General features: G+C 35.7%; 2 protein-coding genes and 2 long non-coding RNA genes across 11 annotated transcripts in view; 2 read left to right on the forward strand and 2 right to left on the reverse strand.

Annotated features, from left to right (window-relative positions):
• Nucleotides 1–3414, forward strand: LOC117154397 (uncharacterized). The gene is made up of 7 exons (XM_033329349.2): nt 1–310; nt 546–1291; nt 1397–1693; nt 1778–2147; nt 2232–2550; nt 2623–2795; nt 3327–3414. The coding sequence occupies exons 1-7, from the start codon at nt 86–88 to the stop codon at nt 3366–3368; spliced, it is 2172 nt and encodes a 723-aa protein (XP_033185240.2). The 5' UTR covers nt 1–85; the 3' UTR covers nt 3369–3414.
• Nucleotides 2851–9498, reverse strand: LOC117154403 (uncharacterized). The gene is made up of 6 exons (XR_013060453.1): nt 7884–9498; nt 7398–7592; nt 5411–7142; nt 4948–5321; nt 4730–4857; nt 2851–4650 (listed from the first exon to the last, which is right to left on the reverse strand). It is a non-coding gene; the product is annotated as an uncharacterized LOC117154403 (long non-coding RNA).
• Nucleotides 4404–21904, forward strand: part of LOC117154400 (uncharacterized) — a 24832-nt gene continuing 7331 nt past the window's right edge. Inside the window, exons 1-2 of one of the 8 annotated variants that reach the window (XM_076625741.1) lie at nt 19286–19484; nt 21142–21251. The gene's annotated coding sequence lies outside the window, so the exon portion shown is untranslated. Of the gene's footprint in view, nt 4557–5868; nt 5891–19285; nt 19564–19730; nt 19979–20207; nt 20608–21141; nt 21252–21904 lie in introns of those variants that run through there. The other 7 variants (XM_033329351.2, XM_076625743.1, XM_033329352.2 and 4 more) reach the window with 7 other exon arrangements.
• Nucleotides 12613–15365, reverse strand: LOC117154402 (uncharacterized). The gene is made up of 3 exons (XR_004463766.2): nt 14401–15365; nt 13592–13972; nt 12613–13274 (listed from the first exon to the last, which is right to left on the reverse strand). It is a non-coding gene; the product is annotated as an uncharacterized LOC117154402 (long non-coding RNA).

Here is a 21904-nt window from a genome sequence, read left to right on the forward strand (position 1 = left end):
CTACAAGTAAAGCCAGTGAGGTCCAATCAGATCAGAGAAGTCGGTGGACCTGCAAGAAAACAGAAAAAATTAAAAAAAGGGAAAAATGTTGCACTCGAAGGCAACAGCTGCTCTGTTGAGGTTGAAGGAGATAGACAAGAAGTATAATATAAAACGTAACGAGGGCACGAGAGTTCAGAGTAACGTCAGCACTGAAAGTTCTCTGGAAAGTTCATCTAGAAGTTTGCAAGTCAAATCTAAGATCTTAAATGACAAAGAAGATAGTTCAGCTGTATCAACACCTAATGCAGAGACGGAATTTAGATCCAAGGTATTGACCAGTTTTGCTGGATAATTTTAAATAACTTGTGCAAGATTTCAAGATCATTTATTATGATATTGAACGTAGGAGGTATTTATAAGGAAAGAGAATTATTTTTTATATTATTGATATCACATCTATATTTTTTTCGAATCGATACTTTTATAAATTAATCTTTAATAATGTTTTATTCTTGACGAATTGGAAAATTTATTTTATTTAACTATATTCAATGCTTATTTAGGCATTTTCTAAATCCAAGATGGATATTAAGATTCCATTCAACAACATAAAAGATGATGAATCCTCAATCAGTGACAGTGTGACCTTGAATAAGTCTTCAAAGACATCCCCTAAAACGAGATCCATAATCGAAAGTATTGAAATAGAAGAAGAAAGTAAAGGTTCAAGGTTGAAAGAATTTCCTGAGAGTCTCTCAAACCTGGATACGAATTCCAAAGATAAGGTTAAAATTCCCACGATAGGATCTCGAGGTTCCCCAAGGAACAATGATAATTCTTCTATCGCTACAGCGTTTTCCAGGCGTTCAGATGTTTCTGAAACAATTTCAGAAGCAGTTAAATCCGTGAACGAGACTTCCTCTAAAAAAAGCGATGAAAAATCGTACGAACCAGAAGTGACGATGGCTGAGGACAATGTCCCGTTATCGAATAGCGATAATAAAGAAACGACGATAGAAGAAGTTATCAGGCTAATCGAAGAAAAAAGCGAAATCACCTCTGAACAATCAAACACGATGAACAAGGACATTTCCACGGAGAAGATTTCCTTCAAAGAAGAACAGAAGACTAGATACGAAGATGACACTTTCGAAGAAGCTTCTAGTTCCATTGAATCATCCAGTTCTGTCGAACAGAAGCTGGAGAAGAGCTCGGTAGAGGATACTGTGATTTCTGGGGTGAAACATATTAAGATTACTCCACACAGGCAGACAGAGAATGTTCAGAAGACGGTGGTCGACGAAGACAGGTTATTAAAATAGAGATTCCTGTGTTTTTTAAAATATTTTTCTTTTTAGAAAATATCTTGAGTCGAAGGTACATTATAATATTTAGAATTATGTTCATTTCTCAGAGACAAAGAAATCGTGGAGTTGATCGCGCCAAAAATAATGCACAGTACCAGCGAGTGTGATATTGGCCTCGACGAGGAGTTATCGAATTACGTGAAGAGAACGGAGAACATGGACGAAGCAGGGCCGATCAATCTTCTGAAGCTACCTAAACAAGTAACTCCAACGCGGAGGCACGTTCGTCGAAAAAAGTACCGGAAGTTGCCCAATGAAAACACAGAGGAGAAAACTGACTCGACTTCTGAACACGAAAGATTAACAGAACGTAAGGAAAACAGCCAAGAGTCCATGACATCCACGTAAGAAGCAATTCTGTTATCTTCGATCCCCTATAATTGAAGAAGTAAATTACTTTACCGTGTGTATCTCCTGTATTGTTTTAGAAAAAGTGAAAAGGATCCGAAGGAAACTTCCTTACCGACCGAGTACGGCAGAGGAGAATTTATTAACAGAATAGAAACTGGAAGGTCAGGAACTAAGATAGAAGATGGCAGTTCGAAAACGAATTTCAGTGAAGAGAAACTTCTAAGAGAGACTCCAAAACAGTCTGATGTTACCTGTACTTTAAGAAAATTGAATAAAGATGCAATTAATGCCATAGTTAGGAGAAGTAGGGTTCAAACCCCAGTAGAAGCTTTAAGTAGCCTAAATAAACCTAGACCTTGTAAAAATTGTGGAACTATAGCGAAGCTTCCAGTTGTAGATGCTGTAGATTATGACAGTGACGCTTCATCTCTAGAAAAATTTAAGACGGTAAATATTTTAGAGAAGAAATTTTTGGACAATTTCGTACTTTTAATATTTCTTTAACATGTAAAAAATTGTGAATCTTTATAGGGCAAGGAGACTAATTGTGATCAAAGAGTTAAACAGAAGAAGACTAAGTGTAAGAAAGTTTCGAGGTCATCGAAAAATCGAAAATCACCGAATTGTAACAAAGTAGAGGGAAAGCACTCGAGATTCGAATGCAGACAAATGCATAATCTGCGGAAGCACGCAGCAATACTCAGACTGCAACAAGAACGCGAGGACATCCGTAATTACTTGCTGGAGCTGGAAGGCACGCGATTAGAATTTGGTCCAGGCATGACGTCGTCTAAATTATCCGTCTTCAAACCTCTTGAATTTCCAAAAATCGCAGCATTTGTAAAGCCTGGTAGATTATTTTTCTTTTAATTCATTCATTTCTATTTCCCTTAATTCATGTATCTTTTTTTCGTAATAACAGATGAGGAGGATTCAATATTTAAAGCCAAAGGTGGGCTTGCCGAATTACAGAAAAGAATACTGATGATAAAGCAGTGCCTGAAGGATCAATACATTCTTTACAGGGATTACAGTAGTTTAGCACAGACAGTGAACTCAAAATATATTCCTGCCAGCCTGGAGGATGCAAAGAGGGTATATGTTTCATTTATATTTCTTTGCCTATATAAAAAAGAGAAAAATTCTGAAGTACCAATACGTGTAATCTCTACACAAAATCTATTATTCACCATAAAATTAAAATATACAATACCATTGCGTTAAATCCTCCTCACAGAAACCATATTATTTTAGTAGAAATCGGTCTAAGAAAAATTACATAACTTTTCTGGTAAATTTCTAATCTAAATAAACATTATTTACAATTAAAACTGAATAGTAGCCATTTCTCATCAAATTTTTCCAAAGTTACTATTACATTCCTAATCTAAAATAAGTACACGTTTACATAACAATTTTTCACGGCGCACCATTGTGTAGTACAACAAAAAATAGTAAGAAAGACAGTATCGACCGGTAGGAAGTACAAACGCGTAGAAAACAATGGAAAGACAATAGAAATGGCTTACGAGGAAACAAGCCAAACGGGATTCCCCTTTGCCGGAGGAAGTTTTTCGGTCGACGACATCCACATTCGAAAGTTTTAACGAAATAATCCTGTTTCAGACGATTCGCCAGTTACAGAGAGCAACGATTAAGAGCAGGTGACCGGTCGTTTCTACGAACCTCATGACAAGAACCGACCAGGCACGTGCAACGTGATTTTTCTACCGTGCCAGAGTGAACGGTGTTGTTCCGCGCAGTATTGTGTACTGTGTATTATACTTCCTCTGTGATGGTTGTGCGTCGACTTTTGCTTCGTATTATTGTACCAGTTTTGTGAAATAAATTTGTCTTGGAAGTGATCCCATGTTCATTGTTACTTTAGGTTAGGCGATTCCAATGCAATTTAATGGATAATTACAATTGGGAGTACAAGGGCCGACTCAAAGAAAGTTTCAAATTAACAATGAAATTATATTTGAATTTGATTCTTGCGCTAGAAGTGATTCACAACAGTTTAGACAAAGTTATTTAACTACAAAGTATTTTACTTTAGTTCTATTTTGTATTTTGTGTAATAAAGCTGATCGTAGAAAAGAATCCAAAGAAATCCAAAGAAATCCAAAGAAATAGGTAACTAAAACTCAAAACTTGTTACTATAGAGAGAATGACAAAACAAGAAGTGCATTACTTAAATAACTTAACTGAAATCTAATCTAAACTTTGTAATCCCCAATGAATCAACAATACTAATTATAGCTTATCTTCAAACAATCCAATAATAAATCGAAATCGCCCATTTCATTCTAGATAAAATTCCTATTCACTCTCACAATAAAACAGATTTTAAATCAATACCAGCCATCAATCATAACTTCAAAGATTGTTTCAAAATTCCATTATAATCGAGTCTATCCATCATAGCGCGCTCGATCTAAAAAATTTGCAGCTTCCACACAAAAGCGTTGAAACATCCAGCCGGCGTCTCAGTGAATCGATACCACAATATCATGTTGAAAAGGGTCCGGAGAGAGAAGGGCAGACCCTACGCAGCCATCCACGCTTTGGAGCGTGTGTACGCGTGCGTGTTGCACGCGCACGTGCAGGAGAAGCTCGAATGAGCGGCGGTGATGCCGGCGTTCTTTCATTGACGTGCTGTTCGCTATATCCTGTATTCTTCAGTCCCGAGCGAGCCTCTGCACGCTCGTGATCACGGATTTTGTGTTGGTGGCTTCTCTTGAGCAAAACATATTCGAAACCTTATAATTTTTGACAGTGACTGAAAAATATTTCAAAATAAAATAAATCATACTTTAGAAGAATTTGGTGATTGAAGTTGGATGTCATCTACGGTGAGTCTTTTAAGATTTCTTTGTGTTGTTTTTGGTTATTGAGTATTGTTGACTCTTTGGCTCCTTCTTTTTGGGTACTTCTGTTCTTTTTTAACTGCAATAAAATAGAGAGAAATTACTGGAGTTTATAAGGTTTGAAGAAATTTAGTATGATTTTGGTAAAATGTTCTGACTGTTTTGAGAGTATATATTTAGTTGTTTGTAACACGCGGATATTTGAATAGATGACATCAGCAAGCGTCTGGAACAAGCGGCGCGCCGCAATTCTTATCTTATTAAATATACATGCACCTTACTACACCTGGAAAGCAAAACCACATATACTGTGTCAAGGTTCAATGGATCAATTGAAATTGTGCAACCGTAGACCGGTTTCTGCAAGTAAACTGACCTGCGGCTAATTAACCTTACTACCCGAGTAATTATAGTTCAGGAATATCGGATCGATTAATGCGCTCTTCACTTCATTGGTCTCTCTGCCAAAATGCTCGTATATGGAGTAACGAATTTTTGATTTTTGCAAAAGTCCGACGTCTTAATTTTCCAATTTTCATAGTGTCAAACTTTTATTTCTTCATTTTTTTAAAGCGTCAAGTTTCCAAATTCTAAAGCAACAAAATGATCAAAATTTTAAGTTTAGAATTTTACAGAATTTTCAATGCGTCAAGATATCAAAATTCTCAATTAAACATTTTGCAATCTTCAAGCCATCAAATTTTTGAGATTCCAAATATAAAATTTTCCAATTTTCGTATCTTTCAACTTCTGAAATTTAAAATAACAGTCTTCTTTATTTCTGATACAAAATACCCAAGGAAAACCTTAGCCATAGCAAGAAATAATAAAACGCAAACCTCAGTAGCTCTTGAAACCCGTGGAGAAGCCGCGAAATCGCGGCTCGTGGCAAGCGTGTTCCCACGAATTTCTCCGCAGCGTCGATCGCGTCGAACGCAATATGTACGCTGGAATATCTTAGAAATTCGAGCGCGTTTAGAATGGCGAAAGTAATCGGGGAGCTCTCCCGGGATCTCCCTCTAGAGACCTTATCCTTGATGGAATCGAGGTCGTCTTCGATGATGTCGCCGTTTCATCGACGTCTATTCGTCAGATCTCGATGTTGTCGTCATCACGATGTCGCGGAAAAACAGTCTCGAATCCGACGTTTTCTAATATCCGTTTCCGTTCGACCCTAATGCGTCTTTCTCCGTGCTACGTGTCACTCGTGTGAAATAGAACAGGAATTCTAGGAGGGGAACAGATCAAGTGGGGAGCCGACCCTAATGATGCTGGGCCGACAAAGCAAGAAACTTCTTTTCGTCTCTTCGCATAACATGGTAATTTATGGCAATGGTAATTAATACGAGTCGAACAACGGGACCGTGAAATGCCAAAAACGTGTCTGATTTTTGTACTTTTGACTGGCCAATTACTTTCGATGGTTCTTTGTTTCTTATTTTAGTCTTTTTGAGGTTTGGATATTTGGACGTGGATTGGATGTAAAATGAACCGTGAAATAGCAGAGACGTGTCTGAACCTCGTAATTTTTATAGATCAGTCATTTTTTATCATATTTTGTTTCTCATAGATAATCATGAACTTTTTGGTTAGGATAAAATTGGATAGTGAATCTGAAATAATTTTGACAATATTAATTCTTATCCCGGTTATGTCTTTTGGGAACATTTATAGCATATAATGTTGGAGATGCAGATATCCTCGTTTTCTTTATGTTTGGAGTTCAACCGAGCGTGAACTTTGACCTGGAAGAGTGCACACACGCTCCGTCGACTTCCAGCCATTGTTATGGGCTAATTTACTTTGGAGGAAGCTTGAAATTCAAAGATGTTCCGCTCTATACAATTTGATGTATCTAACTTGCTATACTTCCAGAGTTAACCTAACTTATCTTGAAGGGAGAAGATGAACAAAGGTCAAATGGACCATCTGTCTCACGTTACGCTTTTCTTCCGGAAGAAACGTTTTAAACAACTTAAAGGCCACTGATCAGGTCAATGTGAACATTAATTTTAGGTTAACCATAACTTTCAGTCCTTGTAATTGACCTTTAATAACACCTCTGTGTTTTTCATTCTAAATTATCTTTAGTTATTTTTGTTACCAGTTTTACACTTGAACGAGAATCCAATAATCCTGTGATAATGTGACACGCAAGGCTCTCATGGTGAATGTCACTTCACGGGTTGTAGGTAATTCAGAGTGTTGATCCACGCGTCCCGAGGGCGAGTTTAATTACCACGCGCCATCTTTGTTAATGGTAATCAATAATGGACGTCTTTGGCATGGCATTAAACACATCTGGCTGTTTATTGACCCGCACCCCATTAAGAATTTCTGATCGATCCTCCATGAACTTCAGTGTACGACCCTTGTTTGAGGTTATAATTATTCATGGTGATTGTCGTCAGTTATAATCGATCCTATGTGCGTACAAATTCGAACTAATTGACAACGCTGGTCGTCATTGATAAAATGGAAAACTTGTAGGCGTCATTAAATCTGGTCTTTTATATTGTTAGTTCCCCGGATTTCGAACTTTCAGAATTCCAAATTAAAGATTTCCCAGTTCTGAAATTTCCACATTTAAAATTCACAGTTCTGTAATTTCCAAATTAAAAATTCTCCAAGTTTAAGATTCTGCAATTTTTAAACGCTCAAATTATCTTTTTCCAATTCTCAAACTGTAAGATTTTCAAATTTCCAAATTTAGAATTCTTAGCAGATTGTATAGGAATTATAATATTTTTACAATAACTACATTGCATGTATTATGTAATAACTACCAATCATATAACTGCATAATTACAATTTGATGGAATTTACCTTTTGTTAATCGATTGAACGCGGAACGAGAGTGGAAACAATTGTTCCAGGTTGCAGATTGTCGATTGCCCAACAAGCAAAGAATCGATTCCGCAGTGCTACAATGATTTCGTTCCATCCATTCGACTCTTGACGATTTCTCCTCCGTTCATCGAGATGCTTTCGATCAATTAACGCAGTTTTTTCGATGCGTCACTGTAAACAACGAGGATTCTTTAGAAAAAAGCGCCATTCAATAGTTCATTTGACAGAGTCAATCAATCTTGCCGCCATTACTCATTGAAAATTCTGAAGAATCGCTTCTTTATATTCAATACCCTGTGCTTCATTTCACGTTATAAGTGTCCCTATTTTATTCTCTAATTATATACCGTGTTTCCAGCATTCAATCTCTTCAATCATAAAGTGACATTCAAATAAAAAATGAGCAAAAATCTTATCCTAAGATCTTCATTTACGCGTAACCTACTATACTTTAAGTTATACCTGTCTCTCTTTTGTTCTCTAATTATACACCATAATTCCAGCAAACGTTGTATGTTGTATCGGGGATCAAACTTCTCTCATGTGATACAGTTTGCGGCGGCGCGGGGAGTTACGAAATCACCAAGCCGGTTGCCCAAGACGCTCTATGTGTCCGGTAGTTTCTCTTTGTTCCACTGACTGCCTCCAGGATAACCGGCTATCCTCGCCTCTGTACACACATTTTCGCGCAGCGTTGTAATTACACGGTTCTTTCTGTTATACTTTGATCCATTTAGGCCGAATTATGTTTTTCCCCGTGAAATTTCATGCAACGTCCACGTAATCTCCAATTACCATCGTGTGGTAATACAACAAGCCAGTGAGTTTCTTTAACAGGCAATTACTAAATTAGAAAATCGCTACTTTCTGACTCCATTTGACACTATGCTTATATTTGAAAAAATTTAAGATTAAATTGCCTACTGCCTAGATTTCATAAGAAATATATTTTCCCAAATATTGTAACTTGAAATTTCAATGTATCGTCTTTAAAAAATTGAAATGAAGTTAGAATCGATAATAATCTAATACTTCGATTAGGTTTCCTTCAGATTGGCCAATTGCAATCTTTGTTCTCCGAAGACCCAAGGACGCACTTTCCCTGCTCACATGGCGGAACTATTTTTAGAATATGGCTGGTAAAAGGAGGAAAGGGCAGCGAGAACTCGGTTTGACGAAGCGTTTACTTCGATTTTCTCCCCTTAACTTGTTGTTTTGTCCGTCTGTCGCCTTCAGGCTAGTCTTTCATTCGACTGAGCCGCCTTTATCCTTCTCCGTCGACTGCTGACTATTTTCGTGCCAGAAACGAATGCAGCGTCACGGCGCCAGCGTCCGGCTCCCTAGCCAAACAAGAGAAAATTGTACAAATCGCGGCGACGTGTATTTGCATCGTAAAGTCGCCTCCAAGACAACGCTGCTTTGACTTGACCCTGTACATGAGGTATATACCAGGCTATGTATAGTCAAACCCTCAAGGCCTAACTTATTTTGGTCTCCAGTTTCGTATTGATAGAAAACGAGGCCTTTTTAAACTTGGTTACTCACTTAACAATCATTTCTCTGGACTAATTCTATTATTATTACTAATACTTCTATTTAATCCTTCTATAATTACTTTAAAAACAATAAATTTGAGAATTAGAATCCCTAAAGTAAAGTTAGATTCACTGTAAACAAAAAAGGAGAACCTTTGTTAAGGAGGAACAGGAATTAAACTGATGCTTGATAATAAAACCATGACTCGCGATTCTGTGGCTTCCCCATGGTAAACGAAACGAGGCGGAAATTGATGGAAAGTCATTGACAATGAGTCACTGGCACCGCTTCAACGGCTAGGGACGCGGGGGTGCGGATAATGTCATCGCCAGAATTAATTTAGTGGCCATCGGGGTGAACAACCTAGAACATCAGCTCTGTTTGGCCAAAAAAATGTTCGTTAAATCATCTGGAAGCGATGACGCACTCGAACCTTAATTAAAAAAGCGCTTCATCAAAGAATCTGCGCGTCTTCTTCGCTAATTACATTTTTCTGTCCATCATAACCTCGAAATTCAAACCAAATGGTGTTTCTTGCGTTTTTTCTTCTAGTCACAGATTTTTATTCCTTTATGTATTTATTATATAAGATGTCCATGATTATTGGAATATCATGTATGATGATCCAGGGGAACTTTGTATGATATTAAATATGGTCGTGATCCAATGCTAACTGTCTTTTTCTGATCAATAAAGTTTGACTTTTTTTATCCTGTTTCTTTTTATGCGTGAGGATTCGTCAGGTGGTCTTCTCGCTCTTGATGGCCTCTCGCTTTTATACCGGATCACCTTGGGTGAGGAAACCCCTCTCTCAGTTGACTTCATCTCTGCTAGTGTCCACACGACGCTCGAATCTCTTTTAAAGGACGATAAACGCGCTCATGGTTACCTGATGCACACCTTGGACATGTGATGCCACTCCTCCTGACCCCAATTTGCGTCCATTTTTCGTCGTCTGGAAGGATCACCGATGTTACGCGCTTTTTTTAGCGGTTAGGGTAACTAATCTTACCTAGTGCGTGCGTGAGGTCGATATGCTTCTTCCGGAAGCTGTAAACAGGGTCGTAAATCGCGTCACAGCTTTCCATTCTTCTTCTTTCATGGGGAACACGATTCCACAAGGAGGAAGATATATTGGAGGTTAAAGATGAAGAGAGAGGATGAATTGAAATCGGTCATAAATAGATTAGAGGAGTAGGAAGAAATGGGTAGAGCAAGAAACATTTGTTCAAAGAACGAAAAATATGGTGAACAGACATTTTTTTAGAGCTAATCTTTTTTAAAAAATATTGCTTGTTAAGACTTATTGCTGTGACTTCCATAATAATTATTACACTGCGATTCGAGACTAGAATATAAAGAAATATCTAAAATATTTGAAGTAGAAATTAAGAGAGATTAAACGATTAAATATTCAACACTAAAACAATGCAACAGAGAAGAAAAAATACAAGTGCAGCGAGAAGAAAAGGGGGAGAGAAACAAAAGAAGAGAAGAGAACTTGAAAGCGAATAAGGGAGTGGCTGGGGGCGAGGAGAGACAAGAAGGAAAGTGGCCGAAAGGGAGAAGGAAATGGAGCCAGAGACTAAACACGGGATCATGGTGGTCGATGACGCCGACGGTAACTCGTGGGAGCCTGTCGCCTTAAATACCTCGTGACATTATCCGCTTTACAATGTACCTGTATATAACCTTAAATTAAAAAATGGTACAAAGTACAAGTAAAGTTAGAGAGATATTTTACAAATATTTTACAAAATTTTAAAATTCGTTTCCCAGATAGTTTGACAAAGTTATTAAATATATGTAGCCTCATACAAAGAAGTAATTCAAACGAATACTTACTGATGTAGATGGCGTTTTCGAGTTCAATAATGGATGGATCATTGTTTTAAGCAGTACATTTGAAAAAAGTACATATATTGAGTTTGAATTGTATGGAAGAATTGAAAACGCGTTGAGACAGTGAAGCATAATACAGAGAAAACAATGAACGTCGCTTCTGAAGTGAGCTATACGATTGCTTCAAAACGTTATAGAACACGGGAAACAGGGAGATGTCTTCGTGATGTGAATAACCATGGTTTTGTATAGCTGTAACAGCTAAATGACATTGGAGAAGTGGAAATGAAACTTCCCAATCTGAAATTAAATTGTAACTACATACATATATATTTCAATTACGTGGGTACAAAGAACTGGTATTGAAAAATGCGAAGGCTAAACAAGCAGTAAAATGTGGTTTTGTCGTAGTCGATCCAGTCGTCAAGAATGATTGCACAACGTTGTTTATTTCCAATGCTATACTGTTTTTATCCATCCTGAAAATATATAATCTAGTCAATTTTTCATTTCTTCTATTTTTTTAAATTAATTCTTATAACTTTTATCTCATTCCTAATTAAGGTAAATTCGTAATTAATAATTAATAAGAGGAGAACTTGTAGTTTTGGATGAGTAGGTTATAATTTTCCATAGCTATTTTGTAATGATGAAAACGATGCGGAGACAGGGCAACGGGAATCTGGGCGAGCAAAGACCACTTATACGCTGCAGGTTGCATAACGGTTTCGCGCAGCATCCAGCGTATACAGTATCCAATGTCTGCAAAGAAAGAAAAAGGTGCGGACACGTGCGAGCGCTTGACTCCTCGAACTATTCGATCGATACACGCTCTCCGCCAAACAATTGGGGGATCGAACTCGGTGTAACAGTTCGAGTAAACAACCTCCTAACCTCTTCTCACTGAAACAATACGTTCTGCCCTCTTCTAAATGCTTTTTCACGTCCCATTTTAGCAATGTGATGAACGTACACTTAATTCTATACAATTTACGGTGTAACTTCTTATTACATATTACTTCACAAATGCGTGAAGATGTATCTTCCCCTAGGTATAGGATTCTAACCTCTCAGCTACTGATCATCTCTCATTATAATATACTTTTTGTCTACTACAAAGACTCGTTGGTGATATTTAATCAAGAAACAGATCAATGTTGTGACAGCAGAAGGTAAGAGGAGAATTAGTGAATGAATTTCTGGACAAACGAGAGGCGGGGTCGTTATGGCGAGTTCCACGAACTGAAATCTCGTTACTTGCTCGGTGGTCGAACGGTATCCCACAAAGGGGACGTCTTGTCGACGTGCCGCGGACTCCTTTGAGCTGTTTCCAGCACCGCACCGTCTGGACTTCTCTTGCCAAGGTCCGATTCATTCGACCGCAAACAACTTCCTTCATCAAGAAGTTTGTGCCTGACTTTTTCAACTTCATTCTTCTACCTCTTCACAGGAGTTGAATTATCGCGTCATTCACTTTCCAAACTATAAATTACTGTATTTCTCACCATTCTTTTCACATTCTCCACCTGTTGCACAATAATTTATTAATTGACAGTATTATAATGATTAGTGAATTATTAGATTATAGGTTATGTAAATTTCTTTTTATAATTTTATAGCTATACTAATTAATATAATCCAATGAAATCTCTATGCTGTTCTACAGAAATTATATATGGAATTAAGAAAAGATATTTCGCATATTTTGTGGCATAAAAAGACATTATTTCTTAGAAACACCCCAACATTTGAAACAAAATCTTCCATAATTTTTCTTCCTTTCTGAAAAAAGGTTATGTCTATATATGGAAGACTATAGAAGAGTTCCTATAAATGGGGATTCTCAGATGTAGAGCCTAGCAGAGAAATTCCTCTCCTGGCATTAAACTTTCATTAAACGCAATTAAACTGACACAATAAATTACACAGAATTTAATTAATCTTCATAAGGATAAAGAACTTTTACATCAATAATTACATCAATTATTTTTAATCTTAACCTAATTTTTGCAAATTTCCAAACCTATAAGAAGATTAGAAGAATATTTAAAACTTTGATTTACCATAAGAAAATCTAATCGAATCAGGATCTAATAATATAGATTCTAATCTCCAATTATAAGTCGGTATAAATGAAATTAATAAACTTTCGTGTATGGTTTTAAAAACGAGTTTTAAACGAGTATCGAGCAAAGAAGAGCGCCCGGCACGGAAGGACGCCGGAGTCCAAGGAAAAAGGAGAAAAAAAAGAGTATAAAGAACAAGCAGGATGACTCGCAATCCTGATGATACTTGTCTGTCCTTGAATCGGCCTGTAAGGTAACTTAACGATCTCCGTGGATTTTTGTCGGACATCTTTCCAAAGGTACTGCCGCGTTTCAGAAGCTCTCTGATCTTCAATTAATCTCCAATTAACAATATTTCTTGTAGTTTTGTTTATTAAAAAAAAATTGTGGCGCTGCTTTTCCTTACTAGCTGAAAAAAAAGATAGAAACATATAATTCTTGGAATTTATCGAATTATTATTCGATGAAACTAAGTATTTTGCAGAATCTATCATAAATTCTATTTTTATAATTATTATGAAAAATAATAAAAAAAATTTACAATAGTAATAGAATTTATAGTAAGTATAACAATTATTCTTATAATTATTTACAAATAAAATTTTACATTTAAATTTCATTAACGAATAAATTTTTCATTAAGAAATAATTGGAAGGAAATTATTATACATTCTATCTTTTTACTTTAAGGAATTGTATCTGAATTGTTTTAACAATAATTTTTACCTTTAAACAAGGTAGTCTTCTTTCGTTAAATATGTTAGTTTGTGTAAATATTGCAGATTCGATCACCTCTTATTTTCTTATTGTTCTATAAGACTAGTGACGTTAGAGTGTTTAATTAATTAGCAACCAGGTTGTGGATCGTTGCTTCGCCTCACCAGTATCATATCTTTTAAGAGTGTGTATTGCAAATGCACATTTTTCTTCGCAGTATTGTTCTTTCCCGTCAAATCGAGGACGCCAGCATTAAATCGTTGGCTTTGGAAAAGAGCATGCATCGTGAATGGAGAGTTTCTCTCCGGGGCTTATTACGGCCCTCCTTATTTCATGAATAATGCGTTACTTTTGCTGTTAATGCAATTATTTGCAAATCTGTTATTGGCTCTACATAAATAAAACAGAAAGATATATAAATGTTATTCAAATAATGTATAAATAGAGGAGCCCCAAATTTGTAACCATCTACATTTTTGTAAAAAGCATTAAAAAGAAAAAAGTGCTGTTATTGATTTTAATATAATTAAGTCAATAATAATTCACTGAAAAATTAAAGTTTATATAATTGAAAATATGAGGCAAAAGTTCACGTATATTGTTTGAATCATATTTCTCGTAATTTATATTACATTATATTATATTAATCTTAATTTAATTGCATTTCTATCACAAAATTTAATGACAGTAATGCAACAAGGATAACGAAATAAAAAATACTCCAATTAAATAATTGTTGAAAGAAATCCGCGACAATATAATTCTTTATTTCGTATTGAATAAGGGCCCAAGTTAATTCTTTTCTGATATCTATGTACCTGTCTTACAACACTGTTTAGCAGAGTTTAACAAGTAATTATTGAAAAGGCACAGTGGAAAGTTTATACAACAAAAAATCAAGGAAAAATATTATAATAATGGAAACGCTCCCACACGTATTTTATAGTTATCTTCGTTGATGATCATGTCGCAATGATTGTTGCATCAGAAAAAACTTCATTGGTCGATGCTTGGATGGCAGGAACACGATTTTCCAACCTTATTTCCGACGTTTCTTGAGCAACATCGCGATGAGCAGGAAGTTGTCACGAAACTACCTTCCGGAAGTAGTGACATCTTTGTTTTCCATTACTTCGTTACTCATTCTAACAAAATTGCAATCAGACATTCGACTAACTATGAATCCTAAATATAAAAATAATTTTTTATACAACAACTATACAACTCTAACGAAATCATTACAAAACTATTACAACAACGTTTACGGCGACAGTAAAATTATTTAAAAAATATACTCACATTTGACATTAAAACATTATTGCAACATTGCTTATCTTCTTTCATTGCTTATATTCATATATCATTAATGAAAATGATTAGAAAATTATTATAAAACTACTTGATTGGTAAAATCATTTTACAAAAAGTATGTAAATTATAGACAATCAGTAATTAATAACCGATAGTTAATTATTGCATAGATTTATAAACTATAAAATCATATTTTAAAAACAAAATTATAAAAAAATTGTCAAGGAAAGAAAACGAAGGATAAAGAAAATGAAATATAGCGGAGAAAAACGTACGACTGCGTGTAACGTGAAATTACAAAGTATACAGGCGCCTTCTGTTGATATATGGTACTCTATTATTTCCAGGCACCGTTACCTTTTATTACACGGCAGATTTTCTTTTGTGGGTGGCTGCTTTCTCGATGGGACATTATAACGCCCGCGTGTTGCCTCCAACTCTCCAATGTTATCTAACCTCCAAAAAGAAACGTGAGAACGTATTTACATACATATATCAATGATAGAAATAACCGAAAAGATGGTTAGATGGTGCGAGCATCGATAGCAATTATACAAGACAGACAACCTGTGAAACACGCAGGTTAAGAAGATAATCGATAAACGCTGCACCGTTGTCACAAAACTGGTTTGCCAACCCTTCCGGGGTTTCGTAGATGTCCCTGCATGAACTTTGCTTTGGAAAGCTGATGTTTGGCTTTCCAGACTTGCAAAATCTTTGCCTATAGAGATTGGCGTATATGATACTTAAGAAGATCCATTTCTTTAAAGTTCAAGTTACGTAAATCAAGATTTGTTTATTAATTTTGAATTAATATTATTTAATTTATTATTAATTTATGGATAAAGAGATTTAGGAGGATCTACTTTCAAAGTTTAGGTTATATAAATTAAAATTCGTTTGCCCGTTGAGTTTGAATCTTCATTTATAAGCTTCATCAGAAAATCAATGCTGGAATATTATCGTATCGTTGATTTAAATTAAAATGAACTTGATGTTGATACATTATTATCTGTGGCAAAAATCTATAGAGTGTGTTATGTGTCTGGGTTTAATTAAGTTCGTCTAGACGCCTATGGTGATTCAACGTCGACGATGGACTCGAGAGAGGAAAAAGATAAAGAGGACCGGCTATTCTCTTATGTAATGGAGACTGAACTTTCTGCTCGGTGTAGCGTGCACTGCACACAAACAGCCTCGCAACTTCCAAACAAAACGAAGGATCCATTGTTTCTCACGTGTTCGACCGAGTTTTTCTCCTTTTTAACCCTATTAACGTCAAGTTTTCAACGGAAATATAAACGCCTCTGCAATTTTTTATTTAGAACTTATGTCAGAACTCAAAAGACTAGTACACGTGTCTACGAACCCATTGCGAGGTTATGACCGCACCTGACGACCATCTTCCAGACCTCCACCATAGAGAGCTGGTATTAAAGTCAATGAGAACTGGTTCGTGAACAGAATATGATGTCACTTTCGTGTTGGTGACTGGCAGCGAGGGCACGGGAAAATAATAAACAGGAATATGCGAATAGAATAATGATTAAGATTAGATACGATTCCAGTAAGCGAGTGATTCTCTTTGTTCGTCGATCTCTTATTTTCCTTGGCCTTATTCTACGATATTTGCTGACGAAATTTGCTCGTTTTCGGATAATGACGATCACTGTACTATCCTTGGAGCATCAGTTATTCTTCTTCCAATACTCAGCTTAATTTCTTTTACAATTTATATTTATGAAAATTCATAATTGGCAATTTAGATGTTTGACAGATTAATAATTATGAAACTCCCAATTGCTTGGTAATTAAGAAGTTAAAAACTTTGGACGGTTAATAATTTAGAAATTTAAGATTTTGATCCATTGATTGATGCACTGGCTGCTGATAACGCTACATTGACGTCACAGCCTGATCGCTCCCGAAGGCGGGTGATGCAGGTGACGCTGTGTAAGCATGACACGTGGAAATACTGACAAGCTTCAAGGAAAAAGATTTCATAATTTGAAAATTTGCAAATTAAAAAATTCCAGATCATAGTCCCAGATGGATTAGTAATACCAAAAATGTACTGCGTAATATGGAATTCCTTTTATAAGATAGTAATAAATCAATAAATATAAGAATATTTTATTACTACGTATTTTTTAAAAACCAGTCAAAATGACTGTTTTTTGGTAGAAATAGCTTAACTATCTTCTTAACTAACTTCGTTTTAATTATCGGTAGCTCTAGTGTTAAAAACTAAAAATATACAACTATTTCTTTATAAATAACAGATCAGAGTAACTCCGAACCATTTCACACTATAATTAGTAGGATTTTATTAAGTATAAAACAGCAACCCTCCTGTGGTCTAGTGAATCAGCTTTTTCAAGGATTCATTCTCGAAGAACGTGGTAGAAAACAGGGAGAGCCACGATGTTGTAATCGGTTCTGACAAGTATAGTCGCGGATCCTCCTGTCAGTACGGGTTCGAGGGGAAGGGAGATGGTTCACCTTTCACCCTGGAGTAACTGTAGAACGAGGAAAGTCAGGGAATGGATTATGCTTGGCGGAGGTGAACAGCTGGGACTCGATATAACCCGCCACGATTACGTTTCTGTTGCCGCCTTTACCATGGAGTATTAATTTTCATTCATCGATGTTCAAAAGTAAACGCTTCGTCCTTGTTAACCGATGCGTTAACTTCGATATCAATATTCAAATAATATCTTTTTTAACGAAATTCAAAATATTAATTCTGGAATTAATATCCACGCTTTCGTTTAGAAATTTTAAGATTTTTCATTGTTCGCGCTTTCAAATTCTTTAATTTCTAAATTATCAAGTGTTCAAATTTTCAAAATTTCAATCCTTCTAATTTTCATATTTTCAAATCTCTGTTACCAATCATTGAAATTATCAAATTATCACAATTTCGAAGTTCCAAATCTTTAAATCTTCACACATTCTAGATTAGAGAACGTTTAATTCTCCATATTTTTCAATTCTCAAATTTTCAGACTTTTTGTGAAAGTGTCGCATTTTCGTGTTCCAAACTCGTAAAATTTGATCGATCTTCCAAAACTTTCTTTGGTCGAGTGATTATCGAAACTTTAGAATTTAGGTAATAATTATTATATTGCTTTCTTCGAGTGAAAAGTCGAGTTTCTACTGGTTGATTATATCAGCGAGACGGATCGCAGTGAACTGGTAGAAGCCACATGCTCTTCCGTGCTGAATCAGGATCGAGCCGGTGCATATTTGAAAAACAAACGAAAGCGCGTTTACGTAAGCGCTGACTTCTTTTCGTCTTCCTCGGCCGTTCCTCGTTCAACGAACTATGATAGCAAACTTTAAGCGGTTTCTGGTGTTGTTGACACGCGAAGTTCATTCACTTTTCTGTTCGTGTCCTTTGTTCATCGACTTCCTTTGGTATGTTCCTATATTTGTACTTCTTTCAAATCTAAAGTAAATATTCATAAAATTATTAATCTTGAATTTTTATGAAATATATTAACAAAACTTTTATGATTTTCTAATTATTAAATTTTTATTATTATTCAAGAAACTCTTACTAATGTATCCTTACCAGTATCTTTATTTTTATTAATTCATTGATATTCATTACTTATAGTTACTGTTAGTTATACTTACAGTTACTATTTATTTTCTGGGAAGCTTCTTTGATAACAAACTCTTTTCTAAAATCTTCCTTTGTTCTTGTAGCCAACCTACCACACAGTGAGGTTCAAACTATACTTTAGCATCATAAATTTTAATTAACGACTCTCCATCAAACCATTTAATTCTTCCTCCTATGCAGACATCTAGGAACTCTAAATTTTACTATCTCATTCAACCATTTTTAAAAAGAAGACATAGAGGGACTATATATACAATTACCTAAAGTATCTAACTGTTAAGAAGTATAATTTATTTTACTTTCAAACTACTGGACCATCACTCTTATTTTTCATAAAATATCCTGATATACACTCTCCATAATTTTAGATGAATTATACTAAATAGCTAATATGTTCAGATACTTTTACAATCAATATTTCTTCCAACTTCTTTGTACACCTACATATATGAACCGTAGCCAAGAATTTTCTAATTATCCCAATTATCTTCTTCGCAATAGCAATCTCCTGCAAACAACATTCTTCAGACTGTCATTTATCCTCTAAACCCGGATAACTACGTTAACTTTTAGTTCCTGAATAAACCTAAGGAAAATCCGTCTCTGTATCAACAGAGAACCACTCTGTCCAGCCAGGGAACGGTATTATCCACGTAAAAACAATTCGATCGTGATTCAGAGTTGGAGAGCGTGGGTGTGCTACGAATAATCGGCTCGAGAAGGGACAGAGGGCCGGCTGGATCTCAAAGTGAAAGTCATGGATCGACGTTTAGTCGTGCCGCGGCCACAGACTTGCACGGATATTCTACAACGCGGTCAAACGTTATTCTCCTCTCAGTTCATTCGCTTCTTCACAGTTTCTTCATCAACATATTTATGTGAAAATGAATAAACAGTGGTGTACATGTGACCATTTTGGATTAAGGATCTACCAGTGATCTATGGAACTGAACTGTCAAGGTTTGATTGCGACCTTAAAAGTCAAACACAATTCTGAGTCGAGATTTATGAGTGGTTCGACGCTTGAGGATCTTTTTTCGTTAGTTCTTGAATTATTGCTGTTATTGTTATGGTTCGATTGTAAAATTGGAAGCTGAATGCTATTCCGAATTGAGATTTATGGCTTGTTTTGATTCTTTAAGATCCTTATCTTGACAATTAATTTAACTAATTTATAGTTTTGTTGTTCAAGCTGATTAAAATTTAGTACATTTAGCTATCTCATTTTAAAGCTTGAATTGCGATAGGTCAAATACTTGAAAAGATGTCTCTTCTTGTGAGTCTGTGTTTACAACATTGACAAGTGGAAGACGTCTCAGTGCAAGAATTCTATGAACAGAGTGCAGTAGTTATCTGTGCCGTATTAAGAGTCGATCAACAACTTCTTCGAAAGGAAGTCCAAGATTGAATGGATCTAGCAGTGTTATGAAACCACAGAGACCTCAGAATCCCATGTTCGAATGATAATTATTCTACTACTAATTGCTCTATTACTATCCCGACACAAGTACCATTTAAACCAATCATTAATTAATCACTTGGGTTTTTCCAACATACGCTATCTGTTCAACATCCATAATTCCACTTTACTAATCCTCTAACCTGTTTCAAACTGCTTATACTTGTTTTTTCCTTAATTATTCTCATCCTATACGCTAAAAACATATTCCATTTAGCAATTAAAATTACATGTGTGTCCTTCTGTAATCCATTAAATTTCTATTAACACTAAGTGCGATCTTCTGCTTAATGTAGCATCATAAAGAAGTTAATAAAGGAGGCTGCAGTCAGGTTTGCGTGATCAGTGGGGCGTTAATCGGATGAAGGCTCGTTAAAATCCGCATCGTGATCGATCAGCCGACTGGGAGAGGAACGATCACTTTCCGTATTATTACTGGGCTGTGTGAAAGGCATAACCTCGGTGCTCGTGCGCGCAATAACGGAAATATTAATGTACGGGCCTCGTTCGAACTTTCGACCAGGCTCTCTGTAACGAGCCACGAATCGATCGTGTGCTATTGCCTGTTCCTCCTGTCCTGTCAGCTTCGATCCACCATGCGTGAAGGCTCAACCAAGGCTTACGGTACATTGTGGCATTATTTCGTACACTAATAGACAGTCTCTGCCTTTCCACTTGGTCCTCTTGCTTCAGAATAAAGAACTTCCCCTGGAAATACATCCAAGTTACTTTCGATTATCATCAATAAACTGCAAGACAACTAAAAAGAGTAAAACTTAAACAGAGAATTTTTTCACCACCAATTTTGCACATAATTGTATCCTTTACGCTTTTACACTTTTAAATGTCATATGAGTGCATAAAAGTCTTTAGTGTAATCATTAGTTAGGCCTGAAACGTAATTGATGTTACTTCATTCAATTTTATCTTATGAGACTTGTTTCCCATATTTGTTCACTGTGATAGTTTGTAAAATATATTGGGTCAGATTCTACTTGGCTTTTATGAAGATACAGTTTTTAAGGAATTTTTGTGATCACGTAAGAAACTCGGCGAGGAAAGTTCTTTGTATAAGGTCCACTATAAAAATTCTGCTCGTGTATATATTACTTAACATGGTCATGTGCACGTACAATCACGCATGAAATAAATTTTTAGAGGGAAAGAAGAGTAATGATACACAAAAAGTTAAGCAAGCATGACTGGAAAAAAATATTGAAAACGTGCCAAATAGCGGCTGGCCTGGAAATCATACAGCGCATGATGAGGCAAGCTTATTATTCACAAAAATATGGAAAAGAAGGAAAAAAATTCCAAAAGTACAGGTGGCAACAACTATCCGTGAAACATTATCTTCATCAGAAATATCATTATGAAGCAATTATTATCCCGTTCATGTAATAGTGTCAGACTTCTTCACCAACCACTTTAATTACCGCCGTTAACAAGTTTTACGAGTTTTCTTCCCTTGATATCGTTCCATAGCTCACTCCGAATTTTAATGAAAATTGCAAATTATGATTATCAGATCATGTCTGATTGTTATCAAAATTATTCCGTAACTATTGCATAACCATTTAATTATATAGTCATGTAAAAAATTTTTGAATTTTTTTACTATTTTTTATTATTATACTATAGATGTTTACGTGTTATATCCATAGTTCATAGATGATCAAGAGCTTAGGTTAATTTCAAAGTTTGCTTCATTTTGATAGCATTAATTAATGACGTATTAAATTTGAAAAATCCAATGCTCGATATATAAAACGAATTGCAGCAGAGCTCGCCTGTAAAAAGGAATCAAAATGTGTCTTATCATGTTTTTCTCCCGTAAAAAAATTTCCAAAAATTTGGATAACAACTCTCACTACAATCTTATGGGATTTGTACAAAGATTAAATCGGTACATAACATGTTG

This window comes from Bombus vancouverensis, chromosome 16 (assembly GCF_051014615.1).
Source record: "Bombus vancouverensis nearcticus chromosome 16, iyBomVanc1_principal, whole genome shotgun sequence".
In the NCBI taxonomy this organism is placed as follows: Eukaryota; Metazoa; Arthropoda; class Insecta; order Hymenoptera; family Apidae; genus Bombus; species Bombus vancouverensis.

Coding starts and splice junctions, on each gene's coding strand:
- LOC117154397 (XM_033329349.2), top strand. CDS start 86: ATGTTGCACTCGAAGGCAACAGCTGCTCTGTTGAGGTTGAAGGAGATA. Junction 311..545: donor AGACGGAATTTAGATCCAAG/GTATTGACCAGT, acceptor ATGCTTATTTAG/GCATTTTCTAAATCCAAGAT. Junction 1,292..1,396: donor ACGGTGGTCGACGAAGACAG/GTTATTAAAATA, acceptor TTCATTTCTCAG/AGACAAAGAAATCGTGGAGT.